We start from the raw sequence: 19,950 nt of genomic DNA, 5'->3' as shown, positions 1-19,950 counted from the left end.
CCTCGAGTTCCCAGAGCGCGCGCTGGAGCCCCTGCGTCCGCGCGTACACAAAGCAGCAGCGAATAACGGGGCCTGTGAGAAAGCGGGCGGAGTTTAGTCAATCGCGCTTTTGGTGTGCATGCATCGGCTGGGCTGGGTGTGGTTTTCAAAAACTCAGTTCCGTTAGCAGGAAACGAGACGACTCAAGGGCCACCAATAGTTCTCTGAGTGACAAAGACGCAGCGAAAAGTAAACTTTGTCTTCGGGATCTGAAAGAGATTTGAGGAGAAGCTTTGGCGGTGGCTGTTGCTCACACTTGCGCGGGGACGTCGGCCGATGGGAAAAAGTTTGGCTTTCTGTTGACTTCATTGTATCAGCTCAGTTTGTGACACGTCCGCGAGAGAAGAGACAAAATGCCGAAAACGGTGAGTAACGTTACCCTTGAGAAATGGAAACGGTTGGTGTGAGTTTTCAGCTGTAGCTATCAAACAAAGACGGGAAGATATTTCACAGTGCTTTTGAAAGCTGCGCATATTTTTGGTGAAACAGGAGCGACGCGTAGGCGCTCGAAAGGAGGATGGTCTTTCTCTTTCTCTTGTTGGCATTTTTGTCTGCTAATTCCCGCGGGTGAACAGTAGGCCATGCGCAGTGCACTATTTATAGCGAGAGTTAATTATCTGGACAGTGACGGTCGGTTATTCCACCCGAATGCACTGAAGAATAACTTGTTGCTTTGGAAATTAAAAGGCCGACTTCTGTACTTTGTTAGTTTCTTTGCTTTTCTGTCCTCATACCTTCGCTGTATGTTGTATCCTATAAGCAATTGTCTAGACATTAACATGAACTTAGAATTATAATCCCCCCCCCCCCCTCTAAACCATTTCTACTCATTTATTTCTCTCTGGTTGTGGGGTTTTGTGTTGAGACTTGGGACTGAACCGTTACTCGGTGACAACATGTAACCCCCTCCTCCCTCCCCAAATCTGATTGGCTTTCCATCATCGTTGCCGTGAACAGTCTAGTCTGGGGTATTTGATTCCAAGTGAGTCGAATCTTTTGAATGCGTTCACATAAGACTCGTTCACTGATATCATTAGACCATTAGGTGGCAACAAGAACGTCTTTTGTGTTATTGAGTGAATTATTAAATCTTAAACAATTTTATAGAAACACTAGTTTTATTATCTTTAAATAAATTATACACATCTGCACATTTACTAAAAATGTCAGGAAATAATGTTTAAAGCCACCCCCCCCCCCATGATGGGTAATCAAGTCTGTCATTTTTCATTCCATTTTGTCATTTAAATACAATAAAAAAAGAATGAAAACAGGCATGGCACAAAACATTCACTCATTTGAACATTCATTCAAAATGATTCATGTGTTCAGTTCATTTAAGCCTCTGCCAAGCAGCATAATTGCGAGTTTTTTTAATCTGCTTTTGATAAGTGGTTCCGGATTAGAAATATGAGGCGTGTCGGAAGCGGCTGTTCTAGGGTTTTGGAGTTCGTATGTCACTAGGGAGGGTCAGGAGAGCTCATGGTGCAATCTTGGCCAAGGCGTGGTGCTCACCCAAATTCAGTAGAAAACAGATTTTTTTTTTTTTTTTTTTGTGGTTAGAGTTCATGATTTTTTTAATTTTATTTTTGTTGGTTACGCCTCACAATTAATGAATCATTATTTAGGTTAAGATTAAATTTAATACCACGGAACAACAGTAGGATGGAAGGACACATCACTTTCTCCAAAGTTTTTCGTTTAATCATTCTTTTTGTACTTCCTCCATAAAATGACTTTCATTGTTTGAGTGTCAGAAGTTAGTATTGCATGAGTCATATATTACAAGTATTAAAAAGAACCACCAGAAAAAAAAGTACCATGTGCATGTGCTGTGATCTCGGGGCTTGTAGCATACTGTTCTTTGAAAAGTACCATGTAAATACCCAAATGACTAGCCTTTAAGACATGCTAATTAATTGAAACCGGTTTTTGTAGCCTTTCTTTAGCATTGCACATAGCATAAACTAAATATTTTAATTTAATTTAAAGACAAGTATTTGCCAGAAATGTATTACTATTTGTTCAGCAGAATGTACAGCCTACTACTACTACCACTACTACTAAAAGGAAACATTATTTTTTTAAGGAAGATTAACACATTTCTTCCGTGTTTTATTTTTAATAGTTCCTTTGTTAAATCCCCTTTGTTTACCAAAAAAATAAAGTTCTTATTTTCTATAATTAAAATAAAAATAAAATGAATGTTTTATGACTTCATTTGATAACCAGAAAAATGTAAATACACAACAGAATTTCTGAGAGGAATTTTTTTTTCATAAGGCTATTTTAAATTATACATTTAAATTAAGTTGTTTTTATGCATTTACATAATTAGATATGCTAAAACACAGAGTTAGGTAACAATAAAACATATGGTGAAGAAAAAAATAAAACATTTCATAGGGCCCTAAACATGCCATTTTTGTTAAACTTGTAATAAATTGTTGTAAAATGTATGTGTTATGACTTGAATTAATTAGACATGAATTTTTGATTAATGCAATTAAATCTAACAATTAAAAAGGAGTTGAGAAAAATTAAAACCGATAAAATGGAATTTGGAAAAAAATAAAACTGATTTCATAGGGCCCTAGTAATGATGTAGACCTACATGAAAATGTGAATTAAAGATTTGACAAACTCTTAATCTGTGAAGCACTAAGTACTTTAAATACTATAATGCTTTTATCAATATATTGTGAGTTCTTATCCCGTTAAATGGCTGTATTAGACATTTGAGTATTGATATTGGGGTTAGACTCTAATTTCAAGTTATTTTGTTTCTTAAAATAGCATCACATCCTTGCACAATAGCTTACATGTAGGTTAGAGTTAGTTTCCTCTCATGTTCTGAAGCTTAGGTCAAGAACAGTGTGAGTGTAAATGTTAACCGGATGTAATATCAGAGGTGTTTGGGCTGAGAAAACAGATGAAACATGTAACTAAAATGAGGAGTTTCGGTGAGGTTGTGTGGCTGACTGCTACACACTAGATAGTACGTGTTTTGTTTTGTTTTGTTTTTTTCAACAGAGAATAGATGTTTTTTTTTGATAATAGAAGTCAGTCTGGTAGAAGTAAATGGGTTTCTTGTCAATGGCCACATTGGATGCATTTACAGAGGTTTGGATCTGCTTAAGTAATAAAATTGGCTGAATCTTGTGTTTGTAGCTGTGATTGTAGACTCCTGCAAGTCCAAGAGTCTCTTTCCGAAAATGACTCAAGGTTTCTGTGCTTACGTCACTTCCTGTTTGAGCATTTCCTGTTCGGGGCCAGCCAGGCTTGATGCTGATGCAGTGCCTTATTTGGAGTTTCACAGAACTGCCGAGCAGCACACATACGCTCTCACACACACTGCTTTGTGTATTGGGTATGGGCCCCTTTTCCTCTGCACATTTCTGGTGCCCAAAATGCAGCTGTGGATCAAAGCTAATGTACTGAAATGGCTTCTCTTATAACAGACACACTCCTCTCTCTCTTCCTTCATGTGCATGCACTCACACATATGCATTTATCTCCAGTCATCAGTTTCTCTGTGTACGGAGTGGGAGTTTTGTGACCTCTGTAGGTTTAGGTCAGAGGGAGTGTGCAGGCGAGAAGTGAGATACTGATAAAGGTCAACTTAACACTTATGCAACCCTTGTGCAAAATTGCATAAACAGTTTTGTGTAAGTATATATGTTTCAATCACAGAAGTCTGTATATACACAATGCTCTTGTTAAATGTGGGGTTGGTACAATTTTCAGTGTTTTTGAAAGAAGCCACTTATGCGGAGTAGGGCTGAATTTATTTAATCAAAAATACAGTATTAACAGTAATATTTTGAAATATCATTACAACTTAAAATAACTTTCTATTCTAAATTTCTATTTCTGTACATCTCATAATTTTAAAATATAATGTAAAGCAAAATTTTCAGCAACTTTTACTCTAGGCTTCAGTGTCACACAGTCCTTCAGAAATGATTGTAACATACTGATTTGGTGCTTGAGAATCAAAGTGAAAACTTAAATACGTTCATGGATACTTTTTTTCATTTTTAGGGTTCTTTAATGTATAGGAAGCTTAAAAAACAGCATTTATATGAAAACTTATGTAAAATTGTAAATGTCACTGATACTTTGATCAATTTAATGCATCCTTGCTGAATATGTGTTAGTTTCCTTCAAGACAAAAAAATTGTACCCACCCTAAACCGTTGGTAAATGGTAGTGTATAAAAAAAAACCCTTTGTTTTGGATTTTCTAGAACATACCTCTCTTTGAAACCCCATATTTAAAGTTCAGGTTTAATTCTGTTGACAAATGTACACATATTTGATTCAGTACACACACTGAAAGTCCTGTAACTGATTTAAAACCATCCAGATGATCCAAAGTGTTCTGAAATTACAGGCAATAATGTATATAAATATACTGCTTGGGTATTATTCCTGACCTGATTACCATGACCATGAAGTTAGAAGGGGGTTGGAGGTCACTGGTGTGTGCAAAGTGGATGGATTAACTGTAAACACACACGCACACACACACGGTCAGATTGATGATCTTTAATAAGGTAAAGCTCCAGGGGGGGTTTGAGGAGTTTATTGAACAGTTTACACTTCAATGGAGGAAGACTGCAGCATTGAAGGACATCTCACTTCAGCCTGTGTCTGTTTAAAGCAATACAGATAGATTATGAGCTAAAATAGTTGGTTTTAGACAGTCACATGAAAAGATCTATAGCTTTGAGCAAGATATTTTGTACAAGACTATTTAAATTCATAATGCTGGTGTCAGTTTTATTTTTAAAGAACTTCCCCTCTAGAGAAAATGAGCTGTATTCATGCCTTTGGTGTAGCTATAAGGACCTCGATTATTTAATCAACAGGAGTGGAATGTGAACCTTTTATTTAAATAAATTGCTCATTGTTAAAATAGAGCTACATTTCAAATTCATATTTATGTTTTTTTTATCCTGTTTCAGCATTGGACATTAGTACTGATATGTTTGGATAAATGCATAGTAGTTTGTCTGTAAAGTGGCTTCAAGAGAGAGATTTGATCCTGCAGTAACAAGATGCTGGTCAAGTAATTCATGTAAATATTTACCTGCAATATGGAAGTTCTGAACAGTTCCTGTTTTTAAGATTGTTTGTTCATTTCTACCACTACTACTTTTTTTCGCTAGTTTTCCTCCATTGCATACTACAGTGGAAAACACACACACACACACGAGAAAGCTTAACTAGTCTAATTATCAGAAGCATGTTATTGACATTTTCATTGATCACTTTTCCATTTTAGACACAGACAAATGTGTGGGCTAATGTGCATTAAAAGCAAAGGTTCAGATGAGGTTTGGCCACAGATGCACTCAGATTTAGCTGTCTCTACGATTGTTGGAGGAAGTATTGTCATTATCCTGAATCAGACAACCAGAAGAGGGCAAGGGAGTGAGAAGAAAAGAGGTTGACTTTCACCACCACAGTTAGGTGTGGTGTCAGTTAGCCGAGGGTAATGATAGAATAAACACAAATATACAGAGCCTGATAGAAACTGCAGCCATTTTGTCCCTGGTTGAATGCATTTTCCAGGCCTACAGCCCCTGTGTGTGTGTGTGTGTGTGAGTGTGTGTGTGTGGTGAATGTGTTGTTTACACATACTGGATTTTTTTTTAGTGTGCGTGTATGTTTAAGTGATTCTGGTGTATGCTCTACAAATACGAAGGATTGTTTGCCAAATCTGGGCTCTGTCATAACTCAGAATTAGCATTTTTACTGCATGCCCAAGTAACTTCACACATGAACTGATCCAGACCCTAGTGAGCACATCCCTGCTGTCTAATGCACATACAGCTCCCTTCTAAAACAGCATCCTGACTGAACTGAAGCCTGACATTTTGAAAGACTTCACATTAGTAATAGTGACAACTCCGTATGTCAAAGAAATTGCACTGCTCAATAAGTTACAACCGTTCCCACCGAGGTTTTTTTTTTTTAGCAGTCTTTTGTTCTGGAAGTATTTTTTCCATAGAGATAAAAAAAAAAAAAAAAAAGTCTTTGAGAAACGTCTATAAGACAGGATCCAAACCAGCCAGCTGTATACGAGATGAATCGCAACATTATAAACTTTGATTTGAAGCATAGAAGTTGTACAGAACAGCTTGGATGATGGGAAAGAACTACAATAACATTGAATTGTGCAGCCAAAATAGAAATGATGGATAAATATAAATCTATTGATTTAAAGATGTTGATTATGTAATTAAATAATATATTCTATGCGTATTGCAAATTATGCATACTAATCATGGTGTGTTTTACTTCATTTGTTATGTAGTTCTCACCATAAATTCTGATTTTAAACATGATTATAAAAAAAACGGATGATGGCTATGACAAAAGCATGTACCATTGATTAACAACATTGCACTCACAGGAGGTCTGGTTTTAAAGGGTTAAAAGTTATCACTCAGAATCAATTCCCCTGTGGAATCTATATTTCTGTCAGATCTTCAACCATTGTGGGTTATCTTTTGTCACAGAGCTACATATGTCACAGGCTAATGCGTTCATTTGATTGAAATCACTTTTCTTAAAAGTGCAAATACTATGTTTAGCCTATTCTTTGCCAGTTCTGTGTGTAATTGTGTGAGTATCATTGTTCACTGTGTGTGTGTCTGTGAGAGCGTCTGAGTAAAGGCCGGGTGATTGTTCTAAGAATAGGGGCAGAGAACCTCTGACGGGTCCACTCATCACACACACCCATCACACACACCCTGTCCAGGCTGAGCTTCGTGTATTTAGTTCCTGTTGCATGAAGACATGAGCTATATTTACCCTTTGAGCTGTGAGTCCACCTCTGGAATGAGAGGGTCCATTACCCGACCAGTATGCTGTTCCATATGTACTGCCACCCTCAAAAACACACACACACACACACACACACACACACACACACACACACACACACAAATCTGTCATTACTGACAGAGAGAAAGAATGAGATCGAGGGAGAGAGAGAGAGGTTATTTTATAGCTTGTGAAATTAACTCCCTCCCAGACCCAGAGAGAAGTGGAAGTGGAAAGAAGCAGAAAAATCGTACAGTCCTGGGGAAAGTTCTGCTTGTTCTCTTTCTGTTCCAACTGGCTGATGTAAGCCTGTGAAACAGCAGAGCTAGGATTCTCGCTCTCTCTCTCTCTCTCGCGTGCACACACACACACACACACACACACACACACACACACACACACACACACACACAGAAAGGCTAAATCCAATTGAATCACCTCATACTAAAGTCAATGCTAGAGTGCTTGATAACACACTTTGTATCATACTTTGTGCACACGCATAACACACACCTGGGTTTCAAATACAGTTTCACAGTCCAGCCATTCACAACCTGCTAATGTTTCATGATCTGAATATCACTTTCTGTGCTGAATATCTAATAGTCTGTTATAACATTCAGAAGCATAAGACATCTGACAGATGAGAGTTTAGTGTGTGGATATGAGAAAATCTGGATATTTGTAGAAAAATGGCTTCAAGGCGGTGTGTGAACAAGCTAGTGTGTAGATATGAGGGAACGGGGTGTGTTGATGTACACAAATGGAATGAGAAACTTTGTGGTTATGAGTTAGTAAGGGAATGTGTTGATGTAAAATTGGGTCATCAAATCTAAGAAAGTGGCTTGATTATCCATAGAAGCTGAAAATGAATCCCAGTGACGCTTCTGTTTTATCAGTGAAAGACTGTGAGATAAGATATGAGGGGTCTAGAACTGCCTGCCTGTTTTTTATTTGGTACTGTTCTGTGACGTCCACGTATGAAGGTATCAAGATTTGTACATCAAAAACATCATCATTTAAAAATGTAATAGGCTATTTTCTGTCCTCTTTTGACCCTCATCAGAACGCTCTGTTTAGATGGGCGTGGAGGATTGTAAACACACACTGATTGGATAACAGTTGTGTATGTTTGACAGTGTACATCCTTTAGGGATGGAAGCTGCTGTGATAAATACTTGGTGCATATCAAACGATCTGTAATAAGACAAATCTATAATGAATACGTTATAAAAAGAGTCACTCACACTTGTGTGTTGCGACATTACTGTCAGATCCAGTCAGCACAGCATCGTCTTTTAGTTTCAATTTTTCTGAAAATCCTGTGCCTTGTTTATAAACAAATCTGTGAGAATCAAGTGATCTAAAGACCAACTTCTTACTGACGCAGTCTGGAATTTCATTTAAAATAATGTTCATTAGATAGTTTTGTTCAGACCAGCTTTTGACTCTCACATTACTTACTTTGTACGTGAATCGGTGGGCGGGGCTAAACAGGCTCTTCTTCTGTGGAGGTGGTGTTTAGCCACACTGTTACGTCATAGAGTGGAAGTTTTTACACTAACAAGACCGTTTTGAGTTCTAAAACATACAGAATGTTTTTCTAGCACAATGACCTATTATATGTCAGAACAGAAGGTCAAGGGAATATAGATTCCTCAGTTCATGACCCCTTTAAAATACAACACAATCTTAAATGTTTTACAACACTATCTTAAATGATGTTAGGAATATACAGTGAAGTTAACTTTCTTTTTCTGACAAATTTCTTGGCTTCAAATTTTAAATATAGACGGTCATTTATGTGATTTTAAATCATAACTGAATGTGATAAAACACTAACAGCTTTTTCGGGTTATTGAGCATACTATTAAGGCTGAATGTCTGCATATTTTTTTATATTTCTTCTTTCTATTTCTTTATTCCCTTAAAATCTGCCCCCATACGATGGCCCATGAGTCTTGAATATTAACTGTCAAATCTCATTTGTGCTTGTCTTTGTCACGATTGTTTAGAAGACTTTCAAGAAACAATGCCATTTGGGTTCATTGATGTGCAAATGGTATGATGAGCTCTTAAGAGTCTGAGCACATGGACACTGGTGTGCCTCACAGGCAGCTGTTAGATGAAGCAGGGCATTATGGGTACAGCTGAGCTGAAGGGGTGTGTGTGTGTGTGTGTGTGTGTGCCTAAGTTGAACTATTTATGTCTGGTGTACACAAAGCTGGTTAACAACAAAACTTTATATGGACCACATCAATAAGAACATCCATATTTCAGAGACATTTTTATAAAACACTGGTTAGTTTTCTAATTAATGAAATAAAATGAATAAAAATGGGCCGATCCTCCGAATGATCTGTTATTAACAGGAGGTGCGCTGTGATTGGTTGTTATTGTATAGTGAGAGGAAGTGAGGCACTTTGCATAATGTGTCTCCATGGTTATCAGAGGCGTGGTCATCAGCACCCTATGGGGTGGAGGTGGGGATGGGGTGAGAAAGACGGAGAGAGAAGAAAGGGGGGATATCTTTTTCCATTCGTTCCTCTCACTGTTTCCTTTCATTGTTTTTATCTTATCCAGAGTGCAATCAATCATGTTAAAACAGCAGGCCACGCTTTGGTGCAGATCTAAACACACTCACACTCATCTAAACACACACATACACATAATGCCTCTTTTATAGTGCTGTTTCATAAGAGTCCAGGCTCTTTCTTAACAGTATAAGCTATTAAAGATGTTTAAGCTGACCATGACACATCACTATTTTCATTGATCATGCTTTCATGTTAATCAGGCAATGAATGATTCAGATTTTATTGTAAATGAACTTGCTTTTTGTCTGAATGTATTGAGTGCATTGACGTCTCTTATGCTCGCCAAGGCCTCATTTATATGATAACAAAAAAACCAAGGGCATTCATTTTGTCAAATATTACAATGTAAAATAACTGCAATCTAAATATTTTACTGTATAAGATTTTTAAATGCAGTTTTTTTCCTGATGATCCTTTCAGAAATCATTGTAATATTTAGTGGAAAGAAAGTTAAAAAGAAAAGTACTGAAAACAGAAATCTTATAAATGTCTTTTCTGCTCCTTTGGAAATCAAAAATTGTCTCTTAACTTCTTAACTCCTGTTTGATCTGATTGTTTATATAATTTAAATATAAATATTGTGTTTCATTACTAATTCTTTATTTATTATTAATTTATTTTTAGTATTAGTATTTATTAAAAAAAATATTAGTGGTTGTGTAATATCTTTTGGTAAAAGCAAAAAGGATATATTATTATAAAAATGTGTTTTCTTGTTGCAATGTTTATTCTAATAAAGTATCAACATAAATGTATTTATTTACCGTCAATTTTGATCAATTTTAATTGCTGGCTAAATGTATTATATTCTTTAAAATAAATAAATAAATCATTCATTCATTCATTCACATTTGATTTTTTTCCCCCTCTTTCCAGATCAGTGTTCGTGTGACTACGATGGATGCTGAGCTGGAGTTTGCCATCCAGCCCAGCACCACGGGGAAACAGTTATTTGACCAGGTGTGTGTGTGTGAATTTTTTTTTACATTTTTTTTTATTTTTAAAATTATTATTAAGAATTTAAAAGCACTGTCCACATTGATATCTTATTAATTCAACATCCTGCTCCTCATAAACCTGCATTAAATGTCTTCTGAGTGGCTGTGAATATAGGAGCTATATTGACTTGCAGCGGAAACTTAAGACCGTGACCGAAGCTGTATCTAGCTCTGTTTAGATTAAAAACTGGAAATCCTTCTTGTGCGGGATTTCTCCCTTCCTCCGCCCTTCCTCTTTCTGACTCTGCTTCTTCCTCAGGCTGTAATTCTGTCCCCTCCACCTCACTCTTAGTCACTCTGTACATCACGTCGATGAAGTCAATCTTTCGTACACTTGATAATAGGCAGCTTTGTTCCTGAGCAACCTTTAATTTCCCATACACTCACAGACTCTGTCTCTCTCACACACAGAGTGTTCATTCTTCAGGCAGTTTAGTGTAGGTTGTGGAGTTCTGTTATTTTTTCCAGCAGGATTTAGTCGTCGGTTTGAGTTTAGAAGGTCTCCTGTTGACATGATATCAAAGCTTTAGAAGTCAATACCAGTACTACTGAAATTATACTTTTATCATCTTTCATACAAGAGCAAAAAATGTATATGCTACTGAGTATTACACTTTAAATATAATAATAATAATAATAATAATAATAATAATAAAAGTTATATATACATTTTAAATTGTAATATTATCAGATTAAATTACAATGATTTTCTTTTAGTAAGTCTCAATAATATTTTTAGTTTTCGATATTTTCATGTCCATTCAAGTAGTTCATCAAGACAAATGAACAGTCAGTAATGGCGTTAATTATTTTATTCTGCAGTTTATTGCATTGATCAAAAGTGAAATACATTTATAAAATTATTAAATATTTGTATTTCAAATAATTGCTGTTCTTTTTTTCTTTTAAGTTTTATATTTTAAAAAAAAAATCCAATTTTTTTTAACAATTTTTTTATTTTGAACAAAAACATTAAGCAACCTAAGTAACTGTTTTCGAAATTGATAATAATAAAAATATTTCTTTAGTGTCAAATCAGGAATATTAGAATGATTTCTGAAGCATCATTTGACACTGAAGATTGCTGACGATTTAAGCTTTGCCATCACATGAATAAATTACATTTTAAAATAGTTATTTTACATTGTATTCATATTTTAGAATGTTACTGTTTTTACTGTGCTTTGATTAAATAAATGCAGTCTTGGTGAACTTAAAAAAATCTTACTTGACCGCAAATGTTGAACATTTAGTGTTTTCTAAATGTATATGACCCAAAATGTATTTACCCAAAAAGTGAATTTGGGTGTTTGAATGCAGCAACCTATAAGACGGTGTATAAAAATGAGTTTGTATTTGGTAATAAACTGATACAGTAGAAAGACTTTTACTGTACTATCAGTCATTACTGTATTACTGGTAAAAAAAAAACTGTATTGTACTTGTACTAGTGAGTGATTTTGAATATAAATAAATGTGTGTCCAGGTTGTGTGTATCCAACTTCCTGTTAATTGTCCTAAAATACCCCCTATCCTAATCCTCCAGTGCTGACAGCATGATGTTATATTCAAAAGAGACTGATAGAAGCATCACCTCTTTCTGTTACAAATCATATATAAACACATTATTTTTTTCTTTCTCCACATTTGCTCATCGCTGTCTTTCTTTCTCTGTCTCTTTTTAACTTAGATCATTTTCAGACACGTATGGTCTTACTGGTGCAGTTGTGAGCCAGCATTTGACAGGACCTCACATTTTCCATTGCTGTCTGTCTCACACACACTCTTGACCTAGAATAGCGAGTGTCTTGTGTGTATGTGGTCACAGTCATAGATTCTCTTGAGCGGTCCACCCCTGCTTTAAAACCAAATCCATAAGGCAGTCATTAAATAGCTGAACCTTTGACCTCTTGGAGGCGCTGCTGGTTTTTACTGAAGTTTAATTCAGTCGCTCTATTAAAACATCTCTGTCATAAGATAATTAAAATAATTAGTATTTATTGATTTTCAAATAATTATTAAATTAGCACAACTACAGTGTGAATATTAAATATATGGGTCCAGTCCCAGTTGTAATTCCACTTTTTCTATGTCCATGAAGAGGAATTTGAGCTTCAGTCTGCTTTTCAGATCCCTCTATTACAAAAAGCAAATGTGTGTGTTATGGATGTGCGGAAATGCTATTTTATTTAACATGCCTGTTTATTTAATATATATCTCTTTTATAGGTGGTGAAAACCATTGGGTTAAGGGAGGTGTGGTTTTTTGGACTGCAGTACCAGGATACCAAAGGCTTTACCACCTGGCTTAAACTTAACAAGAAGGTGTGTGTGTGTGTGTGTGTGTGTGAATGCATATTGCATTTTTGTATCATTAGTACCAGATTATTTGTCATGCATATATTCTGTCAGTAGTTCATGTCATCAAGTTCATCTTACTACAATTTCAATGGTGCATCATTTCATTTCATTATAATTGTGCAAAATTATGAAACATTTTTCAGAAGATAATGTGTTGGAAACTGTTGTTAATTTTCAGTGTTTTAAAGTCTACTAAGGATTGCATTTTATGTCAAGCATATTTAAGTTCAATAGTAAAGTTCTCATCATGACACCTTTGAATCTTTTCTTCATTATCATTGATGAAATAAAGAAAAAACCTGTCAACGAACACTTTTAATCAGTATGCCACTGACAAGATTTCTCTGATGAGCAGCACTTTCTTGTGAAACCTGCAGTTGTCAACCTTTTCCAGCCTTGTCTTCCAATTTTCTTCTTTTCCAATAATTGTGCCCATTGGGAAAGTCAATGAGAGGTCATTTAATTTGTACTCAAAGACATGATGGTGCTGACAGGTTGGTGGAATTAATGACTGAAAGTGATTCTATTTAATTCTTTGTTGCCTAGGTTACAGCTCAAGACGTCCGCAAGGAGAGTCCTTTGCTATTTAAATTCAGAGCAAAGTTTTACCCTGAAGATGTTTCGGAGGAGCTGATTCAAGAGGCGACTCAAAGACTCTTCTTCCTTCAGGTCTGAGTTTGTTTACGGTATCACTGTACGTCTAAGGTCAAGTTAAATGCACGATGTGGCCTTAGATATGTTCATATAGAAGCCATGTCACCTGGAGTCTATTGAAATGAGCTCAGGGTCTTGGAAAGTGTTCATGTGGTTGTCATATTGCACAATCTGGTGGTCAGTGAAGGAACTGTACCAACAGCTTCACTTACAAGCCAACAATAAAGCATTTCTTGCTTTAAAACAGTTCCCTTGTTGGTTTACTTCAGGTGAAAGAGGGGATCCTGAATGATGACATCTACTGCCCCCCAGAGACTGCAGTGCTCCTGGCATCTTATGCAGTGCAGGCCAAATATACTGACTACAACAAGGATGTTCACTCTCCTGGATACCTGTCCAGTGAGAAACTGCTCCCACAGAGGTGTGCATACACAGATATTGCAGTACCAGTGGGGCTTTTCTTATATTGTGTATGCAGTGCTCTAAAATCAGCATTTTTACTACTTGATGCAAGAAACTAATAAAGCTTAGAAGTCCGTCATAATGACAGTATTGTAACTACACAATATTTACAATTGGCAGTAGACGAGACAACATTATTGTTGCTGAAAATAGGCATTATATGTAATAAAAAATCTATTAAAGGTGAATTAAAGTCTTGACTGTTCAAACACTGTGTATTATTTGTTTTTAAGTTTAAGACCATGTCAGTCATATACATCATTTAATTGTTGATATTAAAGTATATGGTTTAAATATCAGTGCTGTGTGGTATCTAATCTATTGAATTACACCTAGAGTGGTATATAATAAATTATCTGGGCTAGGGCTGTAATAGCTAAAATCAATAATGAAATTAAAGAAATGGCAGAGGTCACCGTGACTTATGTAGGCTTAAAGCATAGTACATAATGTTCTGTAAAAAGGTATGAGCCAGAGAATGTTCAGAATGTGTTTGATATTCTGAATGCGAGCATGTGTGTGTAATCTCTTCTCTGCAGAGTTTTGGAACAGCACAAGCTGAATAAGGAGCAATGGGAGGAAAGAATTCAGGTCTGGCATGAGGAGCACAAGGGCATGTTGAGGTACAGCCAGTGAAATGTTTTATCTCTGACTGCAGTGATCCTGTCAGTCACACACACCAGACAGAATGATAATGTGTATCTGTGTGTATGTGTTTCAGAGAGGACTCGATGATGGAGTATCTGAAGATAGCTCAGGATCTGGAGATGTATGGTGTGAATTACTTCAGTATCAAGAATAAGAAAGGATCAGAGCTGTGGCTGGGTGTGGATGCCCTGGGACTCAACATCTACGAGCAGAATGACAAGTACTTGCTACGTTTAACATTTAGAAACCAATTTGATAATACATAACAAAAAACACATTTATTTACTTTCTTTTTATTATTACATTTATTCAGCAAGGATGCATCGAATTGATCAAAAGTGACAGTTAAGACTTGTATTGTAACAAAAAATACAAGTAAGTCACTTTTAAGTAAATATATATTCTCCAAAGAATCCTAAAAAATGTATCATGGTTTTCAGCGGTTATACCAATTTCAACATTATTATAATAAGAAATATTTCTTGAGCAATTCAGCATATTATAATGATATCTGAAAGCGTATTGGCTGCTAATAATTCAACTTCACAGGATTACAGGCACACAGTTTTTTTATTTTATTTTAGTTAATGATAATAATAATAAAGAAAATTCATTTTCAAGTTTTTTTTGTGCTTTTGAAAGTCACACAAATCAGTTTTAAACCGTATTACATATTTCCCAACATTTTGTAAATAAAACTAAGTCAAATAAATAAACCGATTAAACGTTTCGGTCATCTTGTAGGCTAAATCATGGAAAGTGACATTTATTTGTGTGTCGATAAACCCTGACTCATGTCTCCTCCTCTCTTTCCAGGATGACACCTAAAATTGGCTTCCCCTGGAGTGAGATCAGAAACATTTCTTTCAATGATAAGAAATTTGTCATCAAACCCATTGATAAAAAAGCCCCGGTATGTCAAACAAGATTTGTGTCTGATTTATCACAGTTTCTTTGCAAACAGGGTGTAGACGAGAGGAACGCTGTTATTGCAAAGCATTGCAGTGGTGTAATGTTTCATGATTTGATATTTGAGGATGGTGAAATCTCAGTGAAGACTTTCAATTGAAGCTCCATGTTTCTCTTTCTTACACTTTAGCACAGACATTAAGAGTCTGAATGTGGATGTGTCTTTTTTCCCCCCATTCTTCAGTATTCCTTTCTTTTATCCTTCTTTCTTTGGCTCTGTTCCACACTTAGGGAGCTGTGATGTAGGCAGCATTTTACATTTAGTAATTTACATTTACATTTTAAGGCATCATATGAAATATGTATATAATGTTCTCTATTTGTTTTCCCCAACAGGACTTTGTGTTTTATGCCCAGCGTTTACGCATTAATAAGAGAATTCTGGCCCTGTGCATGGGGAACCATGAGCTTTATATGAGACGCCGTAAACCTGACACCATCGAGGTCCAGCAGATGAAGGCACAAGCCAAGGAGGAGAAGAACCACAAGAAGATGGAAAGGTGAGCTACAGAGTAACATCACACAGAGGCTGATATTAGGTAGGATTGTGATTATTGGTGTTAATTTGGATTCATTCCAGTGATTTTTAAAATGTTGATTCTGCTCACCAAAAGGATTCATTCAGATGCGATTCATTATATGACGACTTCTGTATGTTACATCCTTACACCATTAGATGGCAACCATATAATGTGTGTGTCTATTGTAAGTGACTCATTCATTGATTAAACGGATTCATTCACAAACTCTGTCATCATTGACCAAATGAAGTCTTCACACATTTATAAATTCAGATCATTCTTTCCCATTTATCCTCTTGTAGAACAAGAGTGAATTATTTTTTTTTTTTGTAGTTTGTTGGACGCTCAGTATTCCTTTAGGTCTTGTTCAGACTTAGCTTGTATTTGCTCCGTATGTCCAGCAGCATAGAAAGAGAAAAGTAAAGATTTGTTCGCTTTAAAAGATGTTGGTTGTTTGAAGCATTTATCAGGCACAGTAGGAGCAAGCCTACACATTAAGACAATAATAAGTGTTTTATTTGAGTGTTGATGAATGGTTGTATGATTAGTTCATTGTTCAGTGTTGGGCACTTCACAATGCCAGGAAAGACATGTTGTTCTAATACATCTGTCTGTTTGTTTCAGGGCCATGCTGGAGGATGAGCGTAAGAAGAGAGAGCAGGCTGAGAAGGAGAAAGAGAAGATTGTAAAAGAAAAAGAAGAGCTGATGGAGAGACTCAGAGCGATAGAGGAACAGACGAAAAAAGCTCAGCAAGGTGACATGGAGTGAAGCTGGACTTTATTATTAATTTTCTTTTCTTCATTAATGATCATTAATCACTGGTTATTTTGCGCGGGCAGAGCTGGAGGAGCAGACCCGCAGGGCACTGGAGTTGGATCAGGAACGTAAATGTGCTCAGGAGGAGGCGGAACGCCTGGAACGGGAGCGCCGTCAGGCAGAGGAAGCCAAAGCAGCTCTGCTGCAGCAGTCTGAGAGCCAGATGAAGAACCAGGAGCATCTGGTCAGTTAACAGGACTACAAAGATATACATTGCCAGCCACCATGGCAGCGCAATTCTAGTCACCATGACAGCTTCACAATAACACTTTAAGTAGGATACAGTTGTAACTATGGTAACAAAACTACAATTATGAAGTTTCCATGAGAACCAAACATCCTTCAACCACAGAGCGCAGGACACCCACAATTACATGCGTTCCCTTGAGATTCTGAGTGTGTGTGTGTGTGTGTGTGTATACAGGCAACTGAACTGGCTGAGTTGACTTCTAAGATCTCCCTGCTTGAAGATGCCAAAAAGAAGAAAGAGGACGAAGCATCAGAGTGGCAACTGAAGGTAAATATGATAACTTGTTAGTAGGTGCAACGCAGCAGTTTATTGTAAAAAAAAAATGTTTTCGATTAAATGTAACTTTATTGTCAATAATATATATATATATATATATATATATATATATATATATATATATATATATATATATATATATATATATATATATATATATATATATATATAAAATACTAATAATACTGTAACTCAGCTAGTTAGTAAATGCTCTGTCTATCCATCTATCCCCACACCGTTGTGCAGAAATCTAAACCACACAACTGAGAAAATGACTTTAGGTGTGACATTGTTACAGTTACTTATGTGAAGACAAAAAATGAATGTGGTTGAGATGTGATTTATTATTTATGCTTTTATCTTAACTGTTATTCGGCCTAGGTAATAACGTCACGGTGTGAATTTTTGTGTGGTGAATTGTTAATGCAGTGCTGTGTGTCTCTTCAAGGCCACTCTGGTGCAGGAGGACCTGGAGAAGACTAAAGAGGAGCTGAAGAACAAAGTCATGTCAGCCCATGTTCCAGAACCCGTACATAGTGAAAACGACAACGACGATGATGAGAGCAGCGCAGAGGCCTCCGCAGACTTCACTTCTGAAGCGGCCTATAAAGACAGGAGCGAGGAGGAGCGCATGACTGAGGCTGAGAAGAACGAACGAGTCCAGCAACATCTGCTGGTGAGAGAACTACTTCACATTAGGATTTTTAAAAGGATAATTCATCGAGAAATAACACTTCTTTTAATCATATTTTTTAAGAGATAGTTCACCAAAAAATGAAAATTCTGTCAAGAATCATGTCGTTCCAAACCCATAAGACCTTCATTCATCTTCAGAACACAAATTAAGATATTTTTGATCAAATCGGAGCACTCTCTGCCCCTGCATAGAGGGAACTACCACGTTCAAGGCCCAGAAAGGTAATAAGGACATTGTTAAAATAGTCCATGTGACATCAGGGGTTTAACTGTAATCTTATGAAGCTATGAGAATACATTTTGTGCGCGAAGAAATAAAAAATAAAGACTTTATTCAACAATTCTTCTCTTCCGGGTCAGTCTCCGCTGCCATTCATGAGAGCATCACGACACATGTGCTGCGCTTTGTTGACAAGCAGAGGAATGCACATGCATGAGTCTTATGGTTCTGTCATGAATGCACAGCAGAGAATGACCCGGAAGAGAAGAAACCGTTAAACACGATAATTTTTTTTTTTTTTCTTTGCACACAAAGTCTTCTCGTAGCTTCATAAAATTTAGGTTGGACCACTGAAGTCACATGGACTATTTTATCGCTGTCCTTACTACCTTTCTGGACTTTGAATGAGGTAGTTCTGTCTATGCAGTCAGAAAGAATGTGTCAGAAAGCTCTTAGATTTCATCAGAAATACCTTTATGTCCTTCCAAAACCGTAATCTCCGGAACACAAATTAAGATGAGTAATTAAAGACAGAATTAATTTCCCTTTAACCATTATAATATCCAAGCTGCACTTTGTCAATAGAGAAAGTAGACACCCATGATTAGTCTGTAATAAAGGCTTTATCAGTGGAAATTTACCTTGAACAGATTAAAAAAAAAAAGAAAATCTTTTTTCCACAGGCTCTTACATCTGAGCTTGCTAATGCTCGTGATGAGACCAAGAAGACCCAGAATGACATCATCCACGCTGAGAATGTACGAGCAGGACGAGATAAATACAAGACGCTTCGTCAGATCCGCTCTGGAAACACCAAACAGCGAATCGATGAGTTCGAGTGCATGTAAATGTACCGCAGTCAGCCAACAGGGGGGGCTACAGCCTGCCTTTTGCATAATTTCTGCAGGGGAACTACAGTACCCACAATGCACCACTCCAACAGAAAATAAAGCCAAATATAGATTAATGCTGCACAGTTCAAAAATCCCTTTTATTCAGGAGTTTTGTGTGGGTTACTGCATTATGATAAGGGAGATTTATTTTTTTGCGTTGTTTGGACCTAGATGTAGCTTTTTTTTTTATTGGAAAACAATTAACTGTTTGCTGATTAACTGAACTAAAGGGTTTTAATTTGAGTGAAACTGGGATTAGAGTTGAAATTAAAGTATAAAAAACATTCCAGTATTAGGATAGATTTCGAAAGCACTCCAGAGAGACATGTCAGTGTGCCAATTCCAATCAGTATAGTCGATAAATCAAATCAAAGTTTCATTGTGTTGGTGTAATAGCCTAGCTATTGCTATAACATTGTATCTATGTGCCTTTCTAATAAAACGGCTACAGTATAGATTAAAACTCATGGTTATCTGCTCTCATCAACCACTCTGCCATTACAGGCAACCCACAAGAGCAAAGGTGTGTGTGTGTGTGTGTGATGGTGTGTGCGCATGTGTGTGAGATCCCTGTTGATAATTCCTTTTAGCTATAGTTTTTCACTGCTGCAGGTTTGTGGCTGCTCCCTGTTGGCGCTTTTTCACTGAAGCAAAAATATCAAACTGTATTTGTAGTTTTTATTCTTAATCTTATTTTAAGCTTTTTTTTTTTTT

General features: G+C 36.4%; 1 protein-coding gene across 2 annotated transcripts; it reads left to right on the top strand.

Annotated features, from left to right (window-relative positions):
* The first annotated feature begins 76 nt into the window (after positions 1-76).
* Positions 77-19,699, top strand: msna (moesin a). Of its 2 annotated transcripts, XM_059551111.1 has the most exons (14): positions 77-404; positions 10,349-10,432; positions 12,699-12,794; positions 13,377-13,499; positions 13,754-13,905; positions 14,486-14,569; positions 14,668-14,814; positions 15,411-15,507; positions 15,900-16,063; positions 16,709-16,839; positions 16,925-17,085; positions 17,326-17,418; positions 17,876-18,103; positions 19,027-19,699. In XM_059551111.1, exons 1-14 carry the CDS (start codon positions 393-395, stop codon positions 19,189-19,191), a joined length of 1,737 nt encoding a protein of 578 aa, XP_059407094.1. In that variant the 5' UTR covers positions 77-392; the 3' UTR covers positions 19,192-19,699. The 2 variants fall into 2 exon arrangements, with proteins under 2 accessions (XP_059407094.1, XP_059407095.1); XM_059551112.1 differs by lacking the exons at positions 77-404; positions 12,699-12,794; positions 13,377-13,499; positions 13,754-13,905 and having other exon boundaries at positions 10,374-10,432.
* Positions 19,700-19,950: the final 251 nt, after the last annotated feature.

The sequence above is a fragment of the Carassius carassius genome, chromosome 5 (assembly GCF_963082965.1).
Source record: "Carassius carassius chromosome 5, fCarCar2.1, whole genome shotgun sequence".
NCBI classification, from domain to species: domain Eukaryota; kingdom Metazoa; phylum Chordata; class Actinopteri; order Cypriniformes; family Cyprinidae; genus Carassius; species Carassius carassius.
The sequence above is the reverse complement of the archived record's forward strand: the minus strand, read 5'-3'. Positions and strand labels throughout refer to the sequence as shown.